The following is a 19,931-nucleotide window of genomic DNA, read 5'->3' as shown; positions in this document are numbered from 1 at the left end:
TGAGAGTGGAGAAAGGTGGCAGAAAAACGCAATTTGCAGGCAAGCTTCTGATGCCACAATGATGGAAACACTCTACACAGCCTAGTGTCTTGGATACTTCTGAAGCTGTCATGATTGGAAAGTACATAATGTGGGAAAACATCTCCATTTTAACTAGATAGCTAACATTATCACTGATTAAGATGCCAGAGGTAAACAAATTCTGCTTTTTTCTGACAGTTTGCTGAAAACAGAAAGAAACTGTGGAAGAATGAGGTTACCCAAGCAGGTCAAGAATATAGCCCTGAACAGTCAAGGACTGTGTCTCAGGGCTAGAACTGGTCCAGAAAGCTTGAGATGGTGACAAACTCTAATTGTACAGGTTCAGGGAGAAGTTTTACCCCCAATACTCAGGTTTGAGGGGAGGAATATAGTGTTTTTAAATGGGATAAAATAATAATGTCTGGGTGGGTGATATACAGACATATGAGCAGTATCTTTAAGCACCCAAGTAGGTACTGGTGGATAGGCAGATATAAAAGTGACAGTGTGTGCCCTGTTACCAGTATTTATACTCCTGTGTTGTTTCTAATAGGCAAAACCCCTCAGTATCCATAGCCTAAAGACCTTCAAATTAAAAATACGCAGATCTGCAGCTCAGGCAGGTGGGGTATGGTAAAAAAAGGACTTTCATGCTCAGTGAGATAATTTCCTTAATAAGTACAAAATACATATTAAGGCCTTGGCACCTCAGTTCAACAGGTACAAAACATATTAGAACCTGAATCAGATTAAATAGTAGGGGGGAAGGGTGAATATGCACAATGTCCTACAGGTGTCTGAATTTCTGAGTATGGATGATGGGAAAAAAACAGTAAACATATGATTTACCAAAAGAGCTGGATTTAACTCACAACCTTTTTCTCATAACATTGGATTGGGCACAATTTCCAAGCTGCTGCAGTGGGGCTGAACCCTCTGGATTATCAACTGAATTTACAGAGCTGTCGTTTTTCCTAGAGACAACACAGTATGGACCCTTCCCAAAAGAATGATGTGCCACATCTTGATTAATATCTCTTTAATAAGAATTCCAAATTTAAACAGGAGAAGTCAGCAAGAGTAGAAAAAGAATTCTCAAAAAGAAGAAAAACTTATGTGTCTGACTGGGCTCAGGTCTGACACAACTATAAAGGAACTAGATATTGACTTGACTGGGAATGAGATAAAGGCAGGTAGAGGGGTCAGCGGATGGTGTATCGTACATAGGGAACCTCCACGTCCTCGCCACTCTCATCGTTGCAGCACAGCTCAAGCACAAGTGCTTGCACATGGTGGCCCAGCTTTCGCTTGGACACTCTCTTCACAATTTCTGACATCCTGGGATAAGGAGTAAGCAGTTCAGAGAAGTAGAAAGAAAGAGAGGAAAGTACTTAATGTGGGCAAATAAAGTAAGGGCAAAAATGACCATAAGTTACACTGCTAGAATCTGGCCCTTCCCACCCTAAATGGAACCTCTTTTCACCCACCCAATGGCACAACTCACGGCTGTTCCAACCGTTCCTTGAGCTTGCTTGCAGGCATGAAGAAGGAATAGAGCATGGATACACCTTGAGACAACATGGTGATCTCTAATTTGTACTCTGTCTGCACAGAGTGGAAAGGAGGAGAGGCAACATTGTCACTGGTATGATATTATTCGTCACTTGTTAGTGAAAGTGTTATTATGTGAAGAAGAGGTCTTACCTTAAAGTAGTCAAGGAACTGCTGGAGAGTCATCTCTTCACCATTAGGCTGCAGTCCCTGTACCTCAAAGCGATCCCACAAGGTCCACTCTTGGTTACAGTACTATGGATCAAAGAACAGGAGAATAAAATGGAGCTGACCCCAGACTGTTCTCTCCTTATAATTTCTCAAACATTCCCGTTACATTTCTACTTTGCACAAATTCAAACAATGAAATGGAATACACAAAAGGTATGGGTATACAATTACAGAAATCTTCACCCTTTATGATGAAAACTAAAGTAAGTTCTACAAAGATAAACCCATACTCAAAATACACACCCTATCCATACAAACAGCATCTCTCATTGATGGATAACACCAAAACTTTCTATACAAGTAAGCTCCCACCTGGTGACGAGGTGGGGCAAGAGGCTGAGAAAAGCTGAAAAATGGAAGAGCCAAGTTGATGAAGCTGTTCTTATAGGATTCAAGCTTTTGGTGTCCCTGTACCACCTTGTACAGTTCCAAACAAACAAGGCCAACTATGGCTGATGTGGTTGTGGCAATAGCTGGGATGATCTTCCCTGCAATCAGCTTGCTCTGTGAGATATAGGGTCATAAGCAGAGGTAGTTGTTAGTGAGATTCAGCATCTGTTGAAGGGATCAAAAGAGGGAGAATCAAACTTGAGACAAACTGCACTTCATGATTAGGTGTAGACTATCATTACCTTATGCCGGTCAGCAGCAGGGATGTTATAGTTTTCTGCACGGAGGTTGGATGCAGCCACAATGAAATCCATATGAAAGTTGCTGTCATCATCCTATTATGAATGGAGATGGATGAAGAACATTCGAGATAGGAAACAAATAAAAGGCTTCTTGGCTACTGGGGACTCAGTTGTATTCATCCCAATAACCTGCCAGTCCATCAAAGATAATGTGGTCATGTGGTAGGCCCATTATGGTAGGTCCCTTTAACTCCCACCAAAGCTTTGGATGGCTCAGCCCATACTCCTACAATGTTGATGCCTCTCCCCCACTTCCCAGCACCTTCTCAAAGTTGATGGGGTACATCTTGAACCCGGAGAGGTTCTCTGGGCTGGGCAGCATGGCTTTGAGCTCCTGAAGTTGACTATCATCTGCAGAAATGGAGGTAGTGCATGTTAGATCCCAGGCCAAGGTCTGAAAGGAAAGCAGGAGTCTGGAACTGGGCATACATTTTCATGCAGACAAAGGACTTTAAATAAGAAATCATGGAAAAGATTAAATGGTAGGGGGAAAAGCTGAGCAGAAAACACCGCAAAAGAGAAAAGGCAAACAGGTGTGTGGGACAAGAAAAGATATAGCTAGAGATACTGAGGGACATAGATAAAGACACTAAGAAAGGATGTAGGATGTAGATAGAAGCACTACTGATAACAGATGAGAGGGGAAAGCAACCCAATTTGTCTACTGATGGATAAACAAAGAAAATACGATCTATTAATTTAATGAAATATTAACCCTTAAACAGGAACAAAAACCTATGACTGGCAACACCATGAGTGGACCTGGAGGACATGCTTAGCTAGAGAAAGAAAGACATGTTCATGATTTCACTTACATAAAGTACCTTGAAGAATGAAAACCATAGAGACAGAAAATAAAATAGTGGCTTCCAGGGGCTAGGGGTAAGGTGATCTGGGGAGTTACTGTTTAACAGGTATACAGTTGAAATTTTGCAAGGTGAGAAAGTTCTAGAGATATGTTACTCAAGAATGTAGAAGTATTTAATACTACCGAACTGTATATTTTAAAAGGGCTAAGACAGGAAATTTTTGTTTGTCTTTACCATGATTTTTTTTTTAAAAAATGCAGAAGTTCCCATCGTGATGCAGTGGTTAATGAATGTGACTAGGAACCATGAGGTTGCAGGTTCAATCCCTGGCCTTGCTCAGTGGGTTAAGTATCCAGCATTGCTGTGAGCTGTGGTGTGGGTTACAGATGCGGCTCAGATCCCATGTGATGTGGCTGTGGCGTAAGCCAGTGGCTACAGCTCCGTTTAGACTCCTAGCCTGGGAACCTCCATATGCCATGGGTACGGCCCTAGAAAGGACAAAACAAACAAACAAAAAAACAACAAAAAAAGAAAAAAAGAATGTAGATGAGGATATATTGAAGAAGAAAAACATAGAGGGGAAAGGGTAACGACGGAGGAGATACAGGAGAAAACTGGAAAGATGGGGGAAAATGAGAGAGGAAGAGACACTGGGGGAAAACAAACAGACATGAAAGAAGAGACTAATATGAAATGTAATAAATACAAGAAAAATTGAAAAAGAAGAGTGGGGAAAGATGGTAGAATTTAATAATATATTGGAGAATAACATAAGACAAAAATCCCTGAAGGGGAGACTTCTAGGGAAATATATTAAGAGAAAATACACAAGAAAAAAGTAGTTATTTGGGAAGGGAAAGAAGGAAAATATATGAGAAGGGTATATGTATATAGAGCAAGAATTTGAAGGGTATATACAGAACATGAGATGGGACAGGGCAGACAGAGAGGGAATGGAATTGGGGGTCAGTTACAGAAACATGAGTAGGGATATCTTAAGAGAGAGAAAAGGTAAGACATATGGATGTTAATAATTGGGTAAAGATGTATACCAGAGGAAGGTGGGAATGTGGACGCGGAAATCTGTAAGATGAACCAGGGAAGAAATGAATCCAGACAGACAACTTGTAGATATTATAGCTATTTCTCCCCCACTGATGTTTTAAATGAGACAAACAGAGGAAAAGGGAATAAACAAGGTAACCACATATGCATAGAAAAGAGGGGAACAACTGGTCCTCTTGACAGAGAGTGAGAAGAAAAAAAATGGCAGTGCCTGAGAGAAACTGTCTCAACCAACTACCCTTAAATTGGAAAAAGTGAGAACCAAAGGACCATGTAGATAAACCTCAGGCCTGAGATCTCAGAGGAGAGCCAATGGCAAAACACCAGTGCAGAGGCTTGGACAGATGGGGTTAATTGGATGGTGGCTCTAGGCCAATCTGCTAAGGACCCTCACCAACAGAAGAACTGGTCTGCAGCTCCTGGTCAGAAATATGGATCTTGATGCCAGACTTGGGTGTGAACTCAGGGATCTGCATAGACTGAATGAGTATGACAACAGCAGCTCGGTCCCGAGAGCCTATCAGCCCATAGGTCTGGGCAAAGAGGTTGGCAGCAGCTATCACATAGTCCAGATGCAGGGGCTAAGAGAAGGCAAGGTATGGAGGGCCAAGTACATCAATACTCACTCATCTATGAAGTCTCAGTCTCCTTCCTCCCCATCCACCCACCTTGTATCCAACCCTAGGAAATCTTAGATAAACAGACTTACATTGTTGATATCAAAAATGAGTGGGTGTGGACAACGTTTAGGTCCAGACCAAAAAAGGGCTCCTGAGCTTGTAAGCTAAAAAAAAAAAAACAGAAAGATGTCTAATGAATGGGACCTGAGAGAAGAAGTCTCTCTGGTAACTATAACTAATCATTTCAGGCCTGTAAGCCCCAAATCAGTATCCCTGGGCATTCACTCTGTGCCAGACATAGGGCTCTTTATGAAACTCTTATGGATTGCCAAGCACTGTACTACCATAAATAATTTACAAATTTAATAAATATCAACTAATACTCACAAGACTTTCATGAAATTAGATCATTATTATCCCTACTTCCTTAAGTGAGGAAAATGAGGATACTCAGATGCAGAGAGGAAATACATGACTTAACCCAAGAGCAAATATAGCTGGGACTTGAACCCAACTAGATCCTGTGCTCTTAACTTCCAAATTTCTCATCTACAATCTCTGTAGCCCTGACTTGGGTGTGACTTAAGCTATGTGTAAGGGAAAGACATATCAAGTACCTTGCTTAAGGGAACAGGGATGGCAGAGCAGGGTGAGGGAAGTGGGCATTGAGAAGAACAGGTAATTGACTTCAAAAACCACTTGCTTGATCATTTTATGAAAACTCCAGGCTTGGTGTGCTTTCTACAGTGGGACTACATGCCATGAACCATGTGAAGAGCCTGTAACCAACCATTTCCAATAAACCTACTTTGACAAATGGACCCAACAAGAGCATAATACCTGATTAGGAGGAAAGTTGTGCAGCAACTGTCTGATGTTGTTATTGTACTGGGTATGCCAGTGTTGGTAAGCCCAGGCCACACAGTCAGCCCAGGTCTGTGGCCGCTGTAGCACCAGACTGCGCTGCACAGCCTCCAGCACTTCGAGGGGTTGTGTGCCTGCTAGGTGCAGTGTTCTCTCTACAAATTTGGAGTCTCTATCAAGAATGAGAAGGGGTACAAAAGGAGAATTACATGGTAATCCCAAGAGAGAGCCTAACCACGTGGAAAGCCAGTCCTGACTCTCAAAGGTGTAAGGCCCAAGCAATCATTAACTTACTCAAAAACTGGGCCAGGTCCTAAGTGTTACAATGGTTAGAAAATGCTTTTACTGACAGGCAGGGGATACGGCACTTTGGAAACATTACTCACATGAGGTATTGGTTAACATTTTCTGCTGGCTGTTTGAAGAGACCTTCAAATTCATCTCGAGCCCACTGTAAACACAGCAAATAGACATCACATGGGGTATGAGAGACAAGATGGGTTTCCATAGTTTTCAGACCACCAGTGAATAAGACAAATAGGAAGAAAATAGTTACTGTAGCTCTTACATAGGAAAGAATCTCTTGAAATTCAGCTCCTCAAACTTCACAAGCATCCATCACCTTACTTAAATACCAGTGATCTTGCTGTGGGCAGAGGTTACTACACAAGTGTATATTCATGGAAAATTTATCCCCAAGAAGTACACTTTACCGTAAGTATGTCATGCCTCAATAAAAAAGTAAAAACTTCATACCAAGAAAAAAACAGGAATGACCTTTACACAGACTCTGGAGACTGGGAAGAAGACAAAATAGACATTTTGCCTTCTGAAAATGATGAAGTCAATAAATGTGGCCAATCACAAAGTGATCTGGAACATTTTCATGCTGGAAATCCAAGTTCAAATGCCACTTGTGTGAGTTCATCTTTACCTCTGATTCCTCATTTCAAAAACATACACGTACAACTGACATATACATTTCATGAATTTAGTAAGAAAGAATAAGCATGTGTATGTATTAAAAGCTTACTGTGAATATGATAAGAACAAATTAAGTGATAAACACTTCACAAAAGCCCTGTGAAACTACTGTCCTTCTCATTTTTCTTGTAAGAAATGTGAAGCATGAAAAGGTTAAGTGCAACAGTCACATGGTGTATTCATTTTGAATACTTTATTGGCCTTTGTATGTTTGGTAGAAAGTAAAAGACTAATAAAAACATAATGTAATTGGGGTTTTAATATGTAAATATATATATACACACACACATATATACATAAGTATATATTCATATGTGTATATATATGTATGTATATATAAATTAATACACAAACACATCTCTCCCTCTGAATCTTTCAATATATACATATGAAAACACATATACACACATAAACATGGGAGGTGTGCTCAGTGAGAGATAGATACTTATGCTGAGGTCACAAATACAAGCTCATTCATTCTGAAAAGAAAAGTGACACACTGCAGGTATCTTCTCATTTTCTATCTCCATACCTACCAAAGAGTGCATTGAGAATAATTTTGAAAAAACAGTGGCTATTATTGGACAGAAAGAGAATGGATTTAGGCTTATGTTCTGAGTACCAGTTAATGGTGTGCTTTTAATGCATCAATCTAGATGAAAGGTATGGTATTCCGTATGTGTATTACATAAACAGAATTATCCCAACAGACCAACTATTAAATATATTTTTTGGCAATAACTAGAAAAATTAGTCCTAAATATGGGCCTACCATTACAGGCATTTAAGTAACTTGCAGAGATTATATTAAGATGTTAATTTTGTTTGGCAAGAGAATAGTGTCCTCTATATAAAGAAAAACATCTCATCTTCTAGCTAAATACTTCTTAGGTAAAATATTTAAATATTTCAAAAAGTAGTTCTGTGTTTCCGAAATGAAAATTTTCAAAGTTAAAAAAGAAATGAATCACTTTGAAATGCTTAAGCTGCTAGGTTTGAGTGAGTAAAGGAATTTTTGAAGAGCTTACAATAACACTGAAGTTCGTACCACTTGGTAGCTGACACACTCACTGACCAGGTATCTGTCTACTCTACCTCTTTGTCCCCACAAAGCTAATCACCTGCAAGGTGTGCTCAATGGAATTGGGAAAGTTCTTCAGAGTGCAGATAGGGATGGACTTCTCAGGAGGGTCCTGGCTGGAGCTGTATGATTCCGTCAGGAAGGGGATAACCACTTGAACATTACCCTTGGTACCTAGTGTGCCTGACTCCAGCAGTGGCTTACGATAGTACACACAGCGGCGGTCCATGTACATTCCTGTGGGAAGGTGGCAGCAGGTGAAGAAAAGTAACAGAGTAGGATAAGCTAAGACAAACACCTCAAAACACACAGATAACTCCACCCTCATTCTCATCCACCCACAAAACTCACGGGCATCCACACTGTCCAGAGCATTGGTCACACCATCTAGGTTTTGGAAGAAGTCATCATCATAAACATGCTCTGTGTCAGGGCCCACACGATTCTGATGGCTCATCACTCGAATGTGCGGATTTATCAGGCTCACAGCTGCAGCAGCTGTATCAGACTTCAATTTCTGAAAAGGAACAAAAGAACAGAACTGTTATTCATATACTCACCCAACAAAACTTGACAGAGCTGTTCTGAGAATTGATTTATAATATAATGCTGGGAAAGACTTAGGCCCTTAGGTTCAGGAGGCTCTATGGTCTATGGAAAATTCTACAAGCTTGGGTTGTGACAAACAGGGTTGGGGGAGAGTATAAAAGGAAAAATGGATCCATTCTTTTGTCTACCAACACGCACATTTTTTTTTTCCGTTAACAACAGAGTTGGAGTATATTCACCCAAATAACCAAGGTCCTTCGGTTTATAAAAACAAATAGGGCCATCTGAAACTGCATGTGAGATTATATTTCTCATCTGCTTCCAACCGCTATTGGTCCCTTTAACTTCTACAACTTTTTTCCTTACTATGGTCTGTCTGTTTCTTAACACCGCCAGGCAAAACCGCAATGTCAAAGTTTTTCTTTTTTTTTTTTTTTAACCTTCTAATGTCTTGACCATATACTTTGCTACTGTATTTATTGTTTTCTGTAGCAATTCTCAAAAAATCTATGGTCTTTAAGTTTTTTATGCGACGTACAGCTATCAACATTTCCTATATCAGATATTTTAACAGAAAACTGAAAAATGTTACTAGTCTAATTAAAAATTGAATAATTTCATTACCTGGTACAAAGATTATGAAAAAAAAAAAACCCAGCATAAAAACGCTGATGACAAGACTCAAATTGTATTTACATTTTTTTTTCCCCTTTTAGGGCCATACCTATGGCATATGAAGTTCCCAGGTGAGGGGATGAATCACAGCTGCAGGTTCCAGCTATGCCATATCCATGGCAACATGAGCTGCATCTTCAAGCTATGCCATAGTGTGTGGTAATGCCAGATCCTTAGCCCACTTAGAGGTGACAAGGATTGAATGTGTCTTATCATGGACACTATGTTGTGTTCTTAACACACTGAGCCACAGCAGAACTCCATATTTACATTTTTTTAAATCTGTTTAGTATCTTAGAAAGACAACTGAATTTTCATTATCTACTGATAATCTATAAGTTTTGCTGGAAAGCCATAAGGGATATTCAGTCTTACTAAAAAATATTTTAATAACATTAAACAGTGGGATGTTGATATTTTTAAAAAAATACATGAATAGGTGACAAGTGATAGTGCTTTAGTTTCAAGGTGAAATACTAAATACATCAATATCCACAAATTTTCTCTGCATTTTAATGGACTCCTAGTTACTGCACAATTCTATATTATCATGCGTTGGTCTAGTCATTTGGAACACACTATACTAACAAAAAAAAATCTCATTGACCTTTTACAGAAGACTTCTCCTATAAATCCTTCTATAACCTAGTTTACATATTCCCACATTAGCAGTAATCAAAATCCAAGGGAGAAGAAGATGAAGGAAGGTGTAAATGACAAAGGAAAAATGTAATAACTACTCAATAAACACCTGCTAAAAAAAATACTGAACAGTAGCAAAAAGAAACAAAGGAAGAGTTTAAGGAAACATAGATAAACAAAAAAGACCTAAATCAGTAAGACTGACAACAACAAAAAAAGACAGGAGAGAAGGGAGAAAAAGAAGCTTACCTACCTACCATGTCCATTCTACTCACTGTGACATCCCAAGGCCGGAAGAGAAACTGTCTGTTCAGATTGGATTTCTCAATGGTGTCCATATCTGTAACGATGACTGCCCCGCCCTCCCCACAGCCAAGCCCAATCATGGCAAAGTTCTTGAGCAGCTCACAGCCAATGGCCCCTGCACCCACCTGGGAGACAGTTATGAAGAGACAGAGAGAATGGTCAGGGTAACTTAGGTAACAAAGCCATGTATCAGTCCTCATTCCCCCTGAAAACAGTGAGCAACAGTATATAGCACTTCATATTCAGGTCCCAGAGCCATAAAAATCCATGGTAATGTAAGCAAAGACACAACACCAGGAAATCAAAGACACACCAGGTATGAAGAAATGCAAAGGGATGAGATAAGGGTATAAACAAACATTCTGGAGGTGACTCCAAAAGAAGTGGCCAGAGATTGGGGGAGATAAAAGTAGCTTTTGCCTAATAGGATTTCTCACCAAGAAGTATCTCTGTTTGCCCAGCTTCTCTTGCAGGACCGAGCCAAACACAGCTACCTGCCCATCATATCGGTTCTGGCACTGAGTCATGTGAAGGGAGACGGGTCAGAGAAAAGTTGCCTTACAGAGACCCAGAATAATGCCTTCCCCTGGGGCCCCAATAACATACTGGAAGGCATTTGTCCTCTGTAAGGGCTTCTTTGTCCTCAGGGAGACACTCAAGAGCATCAAAGTACAGCCACTGCATAATAGGCATAAATTTTCCAGAGCAGGCCTGAAGAGGGGGTTTGAAACAGGAAGTGATCACTGGTTAATGAGAACCTAACAGCAAGTGGTTGAGTCAGGAAAGCACTTAGCACACACAGGCACAGCCCTTCTACTCCAACACTCACCTTCATAACCTCCTGTGCAGCCAGGCCCCCAATAAAGGCATTCAGGGGTGCCAGATCCCCAGCAGATACATGTGCCAGCTTCCGAATGAGGTTTTCATCCAGACTGTGCTGCTGCACTGTTGGCGTGGCTTGAGCATTCACAGCTTGTGCTATGGTCACCAGTTCTGTTGCATCCTCCTGGAAGGACAACAAACAAACAAAACACAAAACAACAAACAAACAAACAAAACACAAAATACAATCAGGCTGCTGTGGAGGAAAGGAAAAGGTAGAATAAGTAGGAAAGGGACAAAGTGAAACCTTGATCCAAGGACCCTGGCTGGCTTCCCCACCCCCATCTACCTCATTGTGGGACCGAGGGGACCGGCCATACTGAGCACAGAACTGATGCAGGGCCTGGAAGCCAATGTGCAGTTGAGCAGGGTGAGAATACTTGGCAAAATCTGTTATCACAAAGTCTGGCTCTGCCAGTGAAGCAAGCAAGGATTTCTGTGGAGAACAGCATATTAGAATCAGGTAAGTGAAAAACCTAGAAATGCCAGAAACCCCACAGACCACCCTACCACACATACTCACAAAGGTGATCTTCTTAGTTACTTTGACCTGAGTGACAATGCCTCCTCGGATGTACTCAGAGAAGTTGGAAGTATCACAGATACTAAATGTGTAGGGACCTGGGCGATGAAAAGCATGAAGGGCTATCTGTTACTGCATGCTCTTCCAAGATGAACAGCACTATCAAAACAAGAAGCCATACCAACCGAACTCACACTATAAAGATGTCTGTATCAAGCTCTGTCAAAAATCAGAAACCAGGAGTACTTGCTCACTGGTAATGAAACTGACCAAGTATCTTTGAGGATGTGGGTTCAATCCCTGGTCTTTCTCAGTGGGTTAAGTATCCAGCATTGCCAAGACCTGTGGTATAGGTTGCAGACACAGCTCAGATCCCATGTTGTTGTGGCTGTGATATACGCCAGCAGCTACAGCTCTGATTTGACCCCTAGCCTGGGAACTTTCATATGTCACAGGTGCAGCCCTAAAAAGGGAAAAAAATTAGAAACCATTATCCCTTCTACTGTAGACACAGTTCAGACAGCACACAGACCCTATGTGCAGGGCACAGGTATCCTATGCCTGAATGCCACTCTGGATAAAACAGAAGTAAGCCTTGAGGTGTCCAATATTAAGTAGACAATTTACCTACAGCAAATTTCAAAAATATTAAAAGAACACAAAAACCCACCTCCAAAAGGTAACATCCACAATTATTTCACACTCATCAAAAATTACCAGACTATAGATCTGCGGCTTCAGTTCTCATCAAATCGGTAAATTGTTGACCATTTTTTGACCAAACTTTTATCGAGACTCATTATATTAGGGTACCTGTATTTTTCACTTTGTAGTACTTTGTATCTCTTTTATAGCTTCCTTGTCATTTCTTAAAATACTCGTGATTTTTGAGAGGTTCTTTGAAATACAGAACATATTTATAATGGTTGTTTTAACGTTCTTGTCTAACTTTATACAGTAATGTGCTTAAAAAATTAACACTATAAGAAAAAATTAGTAAATCTGACAAAGTGGAAGAAACTATCTTGCAATACAATAAAGAGGGTGAAAAAAGACAAAATGTCAAAGATCACCAATAACTTCTTAAAGTCAGGTGAGTTAATTACATTTTTACTTAGTTTTGATTTAAAGGGAGAATATAAGTCTGATTAAACAGGGAAAGGCCAAAGTAAAAATAAAAAAAAAAACTGCTGGCAATTGTAAAGAGTGCAATTAAAGAGAGAGGTAAAAGAGAGAGAAAGCGTGTGTAAGAGAATCTATACAAATACAAGCTAGCTATACAGAAGCATTTTGGGGGGGAGGAAAAGAAAGAGATAAAAAATGAAATTACCATCTAATCTGTATTAACTGTGCATGCATTCTAGTAGGCTCAATAATCTGTGCTTGCAGAACAATTTTAAATACTCTAACCATACTAAAATATTTAATAACATGCTTGAAGGATTCCAAACTCAAAATGTTATTAAACAAGTCACCCATAATTCCACTCTTAATACTGCTATGCCATAAATATATCTCACAATGGCTATAAACATATCTGTATCTATCAGGGGATCACCCTTCAATTATTTGCTGATATGTTTGGTTTGTTATTTATTGCCCATACACTGTTTTTAAATAGTTGCAAGGTAAACACTTTCATTTGCAGGGGGAAAATAATGCTATACATTAAAAAAAGATTAAAAAACATCAAATAGCTTAACATTTATGTAACTGGAGTTCTGGAAAGAGACAATGGGGTGGAAGTTGCTGAGAAAGTAATAGTTTGGAAAAAACAAAAACAAAAACAAAAAACGATGGCCAGTAATTTTCCAGATTCGAAACTATAAACCCATAGGTAAGATAAATTCAAAAACAAAAGAAACAGATAAAATAATATTAAAGCATATAATAATCGCATTGCTTAAGATAAGTGATACAAAAAATAAGCACATCATATTCAAAAGAATAATGATAAGACTACAGTAAACTTCCTGTGGGAATAATGCAAGACCACAGGGCAACATCTTTAAAGCAATGAAATCTAGAATTCTATGCTCTGCAAAAATGTTATTAAGAAACAGAGAAAATATTTCAATCACTAAATTTTAATTTCCATCACTAAAAAGCCAGAAGTATCACCACTACCAGACCCCCTGCCACAGTCTATGACAAAGGCTTTCTCTGGTATCAGATGGAAATCTAGATCTGGAGAAGAGAACATTGGAAACAGCAATATGTGGGAAAAATAAAGTTTCTTATTCTTTACATCTCTTTAAAAATATAACTTTCAAAACCAAAATAAGAGATTAAGAAGCTTACGGCACACATAAAGTATAGCAAATGATGAACTAGACAGTGGAAATATTTCCTTGTAACTGCTTTTTCAATATGTACAGTGATGAAGTCTTAAAGACTATACTATACATTCTAAAACAAAAAGCTAAAAAAAAAATAGGGTCAAGGAGCCAAAGAAGAAATGAACTCAAACACTAGTGGTATAAACCTCATCTACTTCAGTTCACATTTCTTTACTAAGGCTACCTGAACACACCTTTCTTAAGCTCCAGTTCATTTTTCAGGGAGGCCTCTCCTCTTGGCCTTTGGTACAATTCAGACTATAAAAACAATTCTCTCTTTGCTCTAAACAACTCTTTTCTTGCCCCTACTTTTGGCATACCTAAGACTTTGATCTCTATGGGGTGGATGCTGTTGAGCTCACTCATGCCCTGAACTTCTGTGAAGGAGACGAAGTCACCACTCTCAAACCCATGTCGGGCCTCATCCAGGCAAGTGACAACACCAGGGTTATCCTGGTTAGAAAAGAAATAAAGAAAATCTCATAGATATGATCAAGGTAACAAGAGCACAGAGGAAGCCTATGGCTACTCACAGGCCTGCCAGAACCCCTGGGGCCAGTCTCCTTACCTTGGTAACCATAGAAATCATAGCACTGAGAGGCTGTTCCCCATTGGCATCTGTGAGAATCATTTCCTCTCCAAAGTCACAAAACAGCTGCCTATAGAAGACAACACAACTGGTATGCGAACCCCTCACATACAGGTACTCCATATGCCCTTTATGGTGTAGTGAATACTTTTTAAGCAGTGATCACTGTTGGCAATAAGACAGGAGTCACGGAGTTCCCGTCGTGGCGCAGTGGTTAAGGAATCCGACTAGGAACCATGAGGTTGCGGTTCGGTCCCTGCCCTTGCTCAGTGGGTTAACGATTCTGCGTTGCCGTGAGCTGTGGTGTAGGTTGCAGACGCAGCTCGGATCCCGCGTTGCTGTGGCTCTGGCATAGGCCGGCGGCTTATGGCTCCGATTCGACCCCTGGCCTGGGAACCTCCATATGCCACAGGAGCGGCCCAAGAAATAGCAAAAAGACAAAAAAAAAAAAAAGACAGGAGTCACACCACACAGAGAGAGATAAACATGAAAAATTGAAAACCTAGCTGGCTGAGAATAGTAAAAGGGCAGTGGGCTTGGAAAGGACTGGGAATAAAGGGAGAGGAAAGCACTTACCCAAAGAGACCCCGAGTGTCTGCTACCACCAGCTTGATCCCATGGGTATGACAGAATTCACCCACCTGCAGCTGGTCCTCCAAAGGAGAGTTGGTGAGGACAACAACCTATAACAGGAAGGAAGCTTATGCAAGGGGAGTGGCACTGGGGTGAAGAGAAGTGAGACAATAAAGGAGAATGGTAGACTGGGGATTAATAGAATGTGAGCACTCAAGCTAACGGGTTTAGGCATTTTCTACGAGTATTTATAAAGTATCTATCCAAGGAGCTGAAACTTGATTGAAGAGAAGTATGACTCTTCAGAGTAGACAAAAAAAATACTAGGACGACAGAATTTGAAGACCAACTAATTCACTTATTTGACAACCTGCTTACAACCCTGAATACCCTGTGTGACAAAAAAAGTCATTGTCTATCCCTAGTAAAAGTCTGGATTTATGTTCAAATCTTACATCCATATGCTGCAAATTTCTCTCTCACACACAAAAAAACAGAAAACAAACCCCACTAAGCAATAATTTGTAGGAACCTTTTCATCCCCTTCCTTTTTCATCCCCTTCCTTTTTCATCAGGATAAGTTTCTACTACTACATCAGTAGTTCCAGTACCCTCTAGGAACAGCATCACCCATATGGCTGGTCTATTAAATAAATACTGAAAAAGCAAGCCAGAAAAAAGATATGAAAAAATAATGTAGAAGAAAGGTTGATGTTGAAAGGTACCTGAAAACCAGCAAGGAACTCATCAACAAGGGCCCCAGTGTAGGTGCTGACAGGCACATAGCTGTTGAGTTCAGCAAGTCGGGGCTGTGATACCTCAGCCCGGTTTTTACCAATGTCCTCTTCCCGCAAGTAGAACTACAAGAGAGTATAGGAAGGAAAGAACTGAAGTAAGCGCAGAGACCAAAGAAGCCAGTGCCTCGGGAAGGGAATCAGAAAGAGGTACCTGCGAGGAGAGGTCAGCCCACTGGGCCGTACCCTGGTCATGCAGGGTGACAGCTTTGACCCCACCAAGGATGATATTCTTGGCAATTTCTACACCTAGTCCCCGAAGGCCTGACACCAGTACACTGGATGTCTGCAGATACTTCATAGCCTCATGGCCCAGGACATACCTGTCAGATTTGAAGGAGACTCAGTGTCAGAGTCTCTACAAAACTACCTTTTTGTGCTCCCCTCCTACCTTACATCCCCAGGCTTAGTCTCACTTACAGCTGCCGGGAATAAAGACCTTCATCTATGTCTGTTTCACTGACTTTTTTAGGCATTTTCTAGGAATGGAAGAAAAAAAGATTTCAAGAAGAGAGCAGGAAAGGAGCTTAAATAACAGAAGTTATTTTCCCAGCAACGACAGCAGCATCCCACCAGTTCCAATATTGGGAAAAGACACTCACATTGCTTGATTCTGATGGGACTTTAAACATTATAGAAGAAGCAGGGGAGCAGTTAGAACTTGGTTTTGGATCAGGCCCAGACATGCAACATTTCTTCGATAGTGGCAAGCTGGACATCTTTAGAAAAACGGTGAGAGCTGAGCCAGTTGTGGGTAAGCTTTTCTTTTTGTTAGTGTTAACTGTGGTGGAGCAAAAGACTCAAGTACTAATTTCCTCATTTCAAAGAGGAGAAAAATTAAGATATGCTAGGTAACATAGCAATTATAAGAGGAGGAAAGAGGAGGCTGAGCTCAGACAGCTATGAGGTATGATGTGAAGTAGCATGATCTTAAAAGAAATGAGGACATCTGCAGGATTTTGTAAACACAGGTACAGCCCCAGGTGAGAATGTAAATGTGAGTCTCTTATAGGGGTGTTTAGGACCAAAATCTGATAGGGTCTATCAGGGTAGATGTAATGAAGGGGGAATGAAAGGATGTCTAATGGATTATTTGTCCAACAAATTTCTTTCTGGTGTCTTGTCCCATGGGATATTATGATGGAAGACATCTGGTGTTATCTGAAAAGAAAAAGAGTTCTTGGATCTTGAAAAAAAAAAAAAGGTGTGTTTTATAAAATTGGCTTAGTAGTAAAGGTACTAATAGATTTAGATGCATTTGTGACAAAAGGATGCTAGAATGGAGTTCGGAAAGATGGCACAATTAAGTAAAAATTCTGGGTTTAGTGACATTTGTTGAAGGTTATGTGGAAAACAAGGTCTTTAAGAGGAAGGAGTGAAAATCTCTAAAGGCAAATAGCAAACAAACAAACAAAAAAACTGAATATAAATACTGGGTCCTGAGTGTTATCTGAGGAATGAGGCTGTGAGCCAAGGGTCTCTACGTCTTCCATACAGTCCTGTTCTTTTTTCTTAAGTTTGAAAAGTAAGTAGGAGGAGAAAACCAGGGAGGGAAGTGATGCCTGAATAAAGACATTTAGACAAAGTTGTCTTTTAGGGAAGCGAAGGCTAAAGAGATTAGGCTCTGGTTTCGCTTGAAGCTGCGAGGATAATTTTAGCTGAAGTTCTTCAGCAGCATACACTGATTAGGAATTATGAATACAGTGATATGTGAGGAAATAAGATTTCTGGATAGGTATGTTGCACCTGAGATTTTAAAACGAGTAAGTGGGCCTGCGGAGACCCAAAGTTAGGAAAAAAGGGAAATGTAAACCATTACAGCCCCACCCCCACCCCGACCCGCCCTTCCAACAGCACTTTTGCTCCGTTTAGATCCATCCAAGACTTCCTTAAAACTCTGCCCTGAGCGAATGCCAAGAAAAGCCGTTTGTTACCAACGCCGATTTGTCCGAGTGGCTCCACCCCCACCTGCTCGTAGAGCTGAAGTCAAGGCCCACAACCGTCGTCTCCTTCAAGCCAATTAGCAAGTGAAAGTTGCAGAAGCCGCAGCCTTACAGCTTTCCTGGGTGTCCCTTTCACGGACTGCGCTTCCTCTACCTCAACCGCAGAGGTAAGATGGCGTCTCCTGAAACGGAAACCCAAACAGTTAGGTTTGCTCCTTGGTGGTCGTGTCCACCCACTAGCGGATCACGTATGACGTCATCAGTCATTTTGTGACTCTTTATCTCTGCTGCTGGCAGCAGCCGGGAAACCCCATCTGGTGGCTGCGTTCGGTAATGAGGGTGTAAGCTGGTGTAACATTTTATTTATCACTGAATGACTCGCAGGGAGGACAGCACGTGGTAGAAATTGAAGTATTTTTGTCTTCATGGCATTTTGTTTTAGCGCCTGAGTTGAACTTCTTTCTTAAACACATCTCCAGTACATGGATATGAAGCAAAAGAGGAGCTAACGTTTGCCACAACTGCTAATGATTTTTTTTTTTTTTCCTAAGAGCACATTCTTTAATAATTTAAAATTTCGATTCGGCCACCTGGACCGGCTGATTTCCGTTCTTCACATTTGAACTAAAAAGAGAACAATGAACCAATGCATCTTCTAAACAGCTGTAATAACACTAGCCATCTTGTTTTGTCAATGTGATAATAAATTGAAATATTTGTTTTACAGAAACACAACAAAATGACAAATCACTACCACGTAAAACTTTAAAACGATGCTTGTGTCGTTTTAGCCACTCAGCCACTCTGTGTGTTTTGATTGGGGCATTCAGTCCATTGCCATTTAAGGTGATAATTGATAGATGATTATTTATTGCCATTTGAACCTCGTGTTCCAGTTGATTCTATGATTCTCCATTCTTTCTTTTTTTGGTTGGATGGTCTCTGGTTATTGTCTGTTTGAGTGTTTTTTTTTTTTTTTCCTTTTCTTTTTTCATTTTTTGCAAATGCAATGTTTTGTTTGGTTTTAGCTTGGGGTTGCCCTGTTTTTTAACCCATTCCTATAATCGTGTGTTTTAACCTGATGGTCCTGTAGATTCAAACACTTCATTACTGTACTAAAATTAAGAAGAGAAACAAACAAACAAACAAAAAGGGCCTATTTATTTCCTCACATCCCTTGTCCACATTTTATGACTTTAATGACACTTTTCTTTTAAATTTTACTTTGTTTGAAATGTGTTCATGATTAAATCTATTTGCTGGCTTATGTGAGTGACTGCTCTCTGATTGTGGTTTACTTAATCCTAGTTCTTCCTCTTCTTCTTTTTTTTCCTCCCTTTCTTTCCTTCCTTTCTTTTTGGTTTAGAAAAAAAACCCTTTCAATATGTCTTATAGCCTGGGTTTTGTATTGCTGTATTCTTTTAGCTTTTGTTTGTTGGAAGAAATGTTTATTTCCTCTTCTATTTTAAATGATATTTTTGCTGGATAGAGTATTCTAGGTTGCATAGTTTTTCCTTTTAGCACTTTAAATATCTCTTGCCATTCCCTCCTGGCCTGTAAAGTTTCTCTAGAGAAATCAGCTGATAACCTTATGGGGGTTCCCTTGTAGGGAACATTCTGCTTTTCTCTTGCTGCCTTTAGGATTCTCTCTTTATTACTAACTTTTGCCATTTTTATTATGATGTGTCTTGGCGTGGGTCTATTTGGGTTCAACTTGTTTGGCGCCCTCTGTGCTTCCTGTATCCTGAACCCAGTACCCTTTAGATTTGGGAAGTTTCCATCGATAATTTCTTCAAATATATTTTCCATCCCCTTACCTTTTTCTGCTCCTTCTGGAATTCCTATTATGCATGGATTGGCCCGCTTTATGTTATCCCATAGGTCTCTTATATTGCTTTCCTGTTTTTTGATTTGGTTTTCTGTCTGCTGACCTGATTGGGTGATTTCCATTCTTCTATCTTCCATATCACTGATTCGTTCTTCTGCATTATTCATTCTGGTTTTTACTGCCCTTAGCTCAGTTTGTATCTCTGCCAGTGAGTGTTCTAGTTTTTCTTGGCTCCTCCTTATCTTTTCTAGTTCCTTTCTGAGGGTGTCTGCATTTCTGTTCCTATCTTCTCTTTAATTCGTTCAGTATTTTCCCTGTTTCCCTTTTGAACTCCATGTCCATCAGACTGCAGAGGTTTGTTTCATTCTTG

The 19,931-nt window shown here is 40.2% G+C and overlaps 1 protein-coding gene across 8 annotated transcripts; it reads right to left on the bottom strand.

Moving 5' to 3' along the window:
• Positions 1–1,045: 1,045 nt before the first annotated feature.
• Positions 1,046–17,985, bottom strand: LOC110257910 (ubiquitin-like modifier-activating enzyme 1). 8 transcript variants are annotated; one of them, XM_085009113.1, is made up of 25 exons: positions 17,759–17,985; positions 16,211–16,269; positions 15,945–16,113; positions 15,722–15,856; positions 15,000–15,106; positions 14,403–14,493; positions 14,155–14,287; positions 11,496–11,593; positions 11,262–11,408; positions 10,920–11,096; positions 10,697–10,801; positions 10,528–10,608; positions 10,042–10,215; positions 8,270–8,435; positions 7,959–8,155; positions 6,240–6,304; positions 5,830–6,025; positions 5,079–5,153; positions 4,764–4,950; positions 2,758–2,846; positions 2,436–2,528; positions 2,116–2,307; positions 1,726–1,827; positions 1,509–1,626; positions 1,046–1,359 (listed from the first exon to the last, which is right to left on the bottom strand). In XM_085009113.1, the coding sequence occupies exons 2-24, from the start codon at positions 16,264–16,266 to the stop codon at positions 1,522–1,524; spliced, it is 2,940 nt and encodes a 979-aa protein (XP_084865239.1). In that variant the 5' UTR covers positions 16,267–16,269; positions 17,759–17,985; the 3' UTR covers positions 1,046–1,359; positions 1,509–1,521. The 8 variants fall into 8 exon arrangements, with proteins under 8 accessions (XP_084865239.1, XP_084865237.1, XP_084865240.1 ...); XM_085009111.1 differs by having other exon boundaries at positions 1,526–1,626; XM_085009114.1 differs by having other exon boundaries at positions 10,060–10,215.
• Between the last annotated feature and the right edge of the window lie 1,946 nt (positions 17,986–19,931).

Source organism: Sus scrofa, chromosome Y, assembly GCF_054392235.1.
Source record: "Sus scrofa isolate SSC_HxYL_T2T_F1_AM1 chromosome Y, Sscrofa_HxYL_maternal_Yorkshire_Landrace_v2.0, whole genome shotgun sequence".
Taxonomy (NCBI): domain Eukaryota; kingdom Metazoa; phylum Chordata; class Mammalia; order Artiodactyla; family Suidae; genus Sus; species Sus scrofa.
The sequence above is the reverse complement of the archived record's forward strand: the minus strand, read 5'-3'. Positions and strand labels throughout refer to the sequence as shown.

Excerpts from the sequence above, each read along its gene's own strand:
- LOC110257910 (XM_021080917.2), bottom strand. The coding sequence starts at position 16,509 with ATGTCCAGCTTGCCACTATCGAAGAAATGTTGCATGTCTGGGCCTGAT. Across the intron at positions 15,857-15,944 it reads GGGCTGACCTCTCCTCGCAG|TTCTACTTGCGGGAAGAGGA; the intron begins GTACCTCTTTCT and ends ACTCTCTTGTAG. Across the intron at positions 11,409-11,495 it reads TAACTAAGAAGATCACCTTT|AAATCCTTGCTTGCTTCACT; the intron begins GTGAGTATGTGT and ends TGTTCTCCACAG.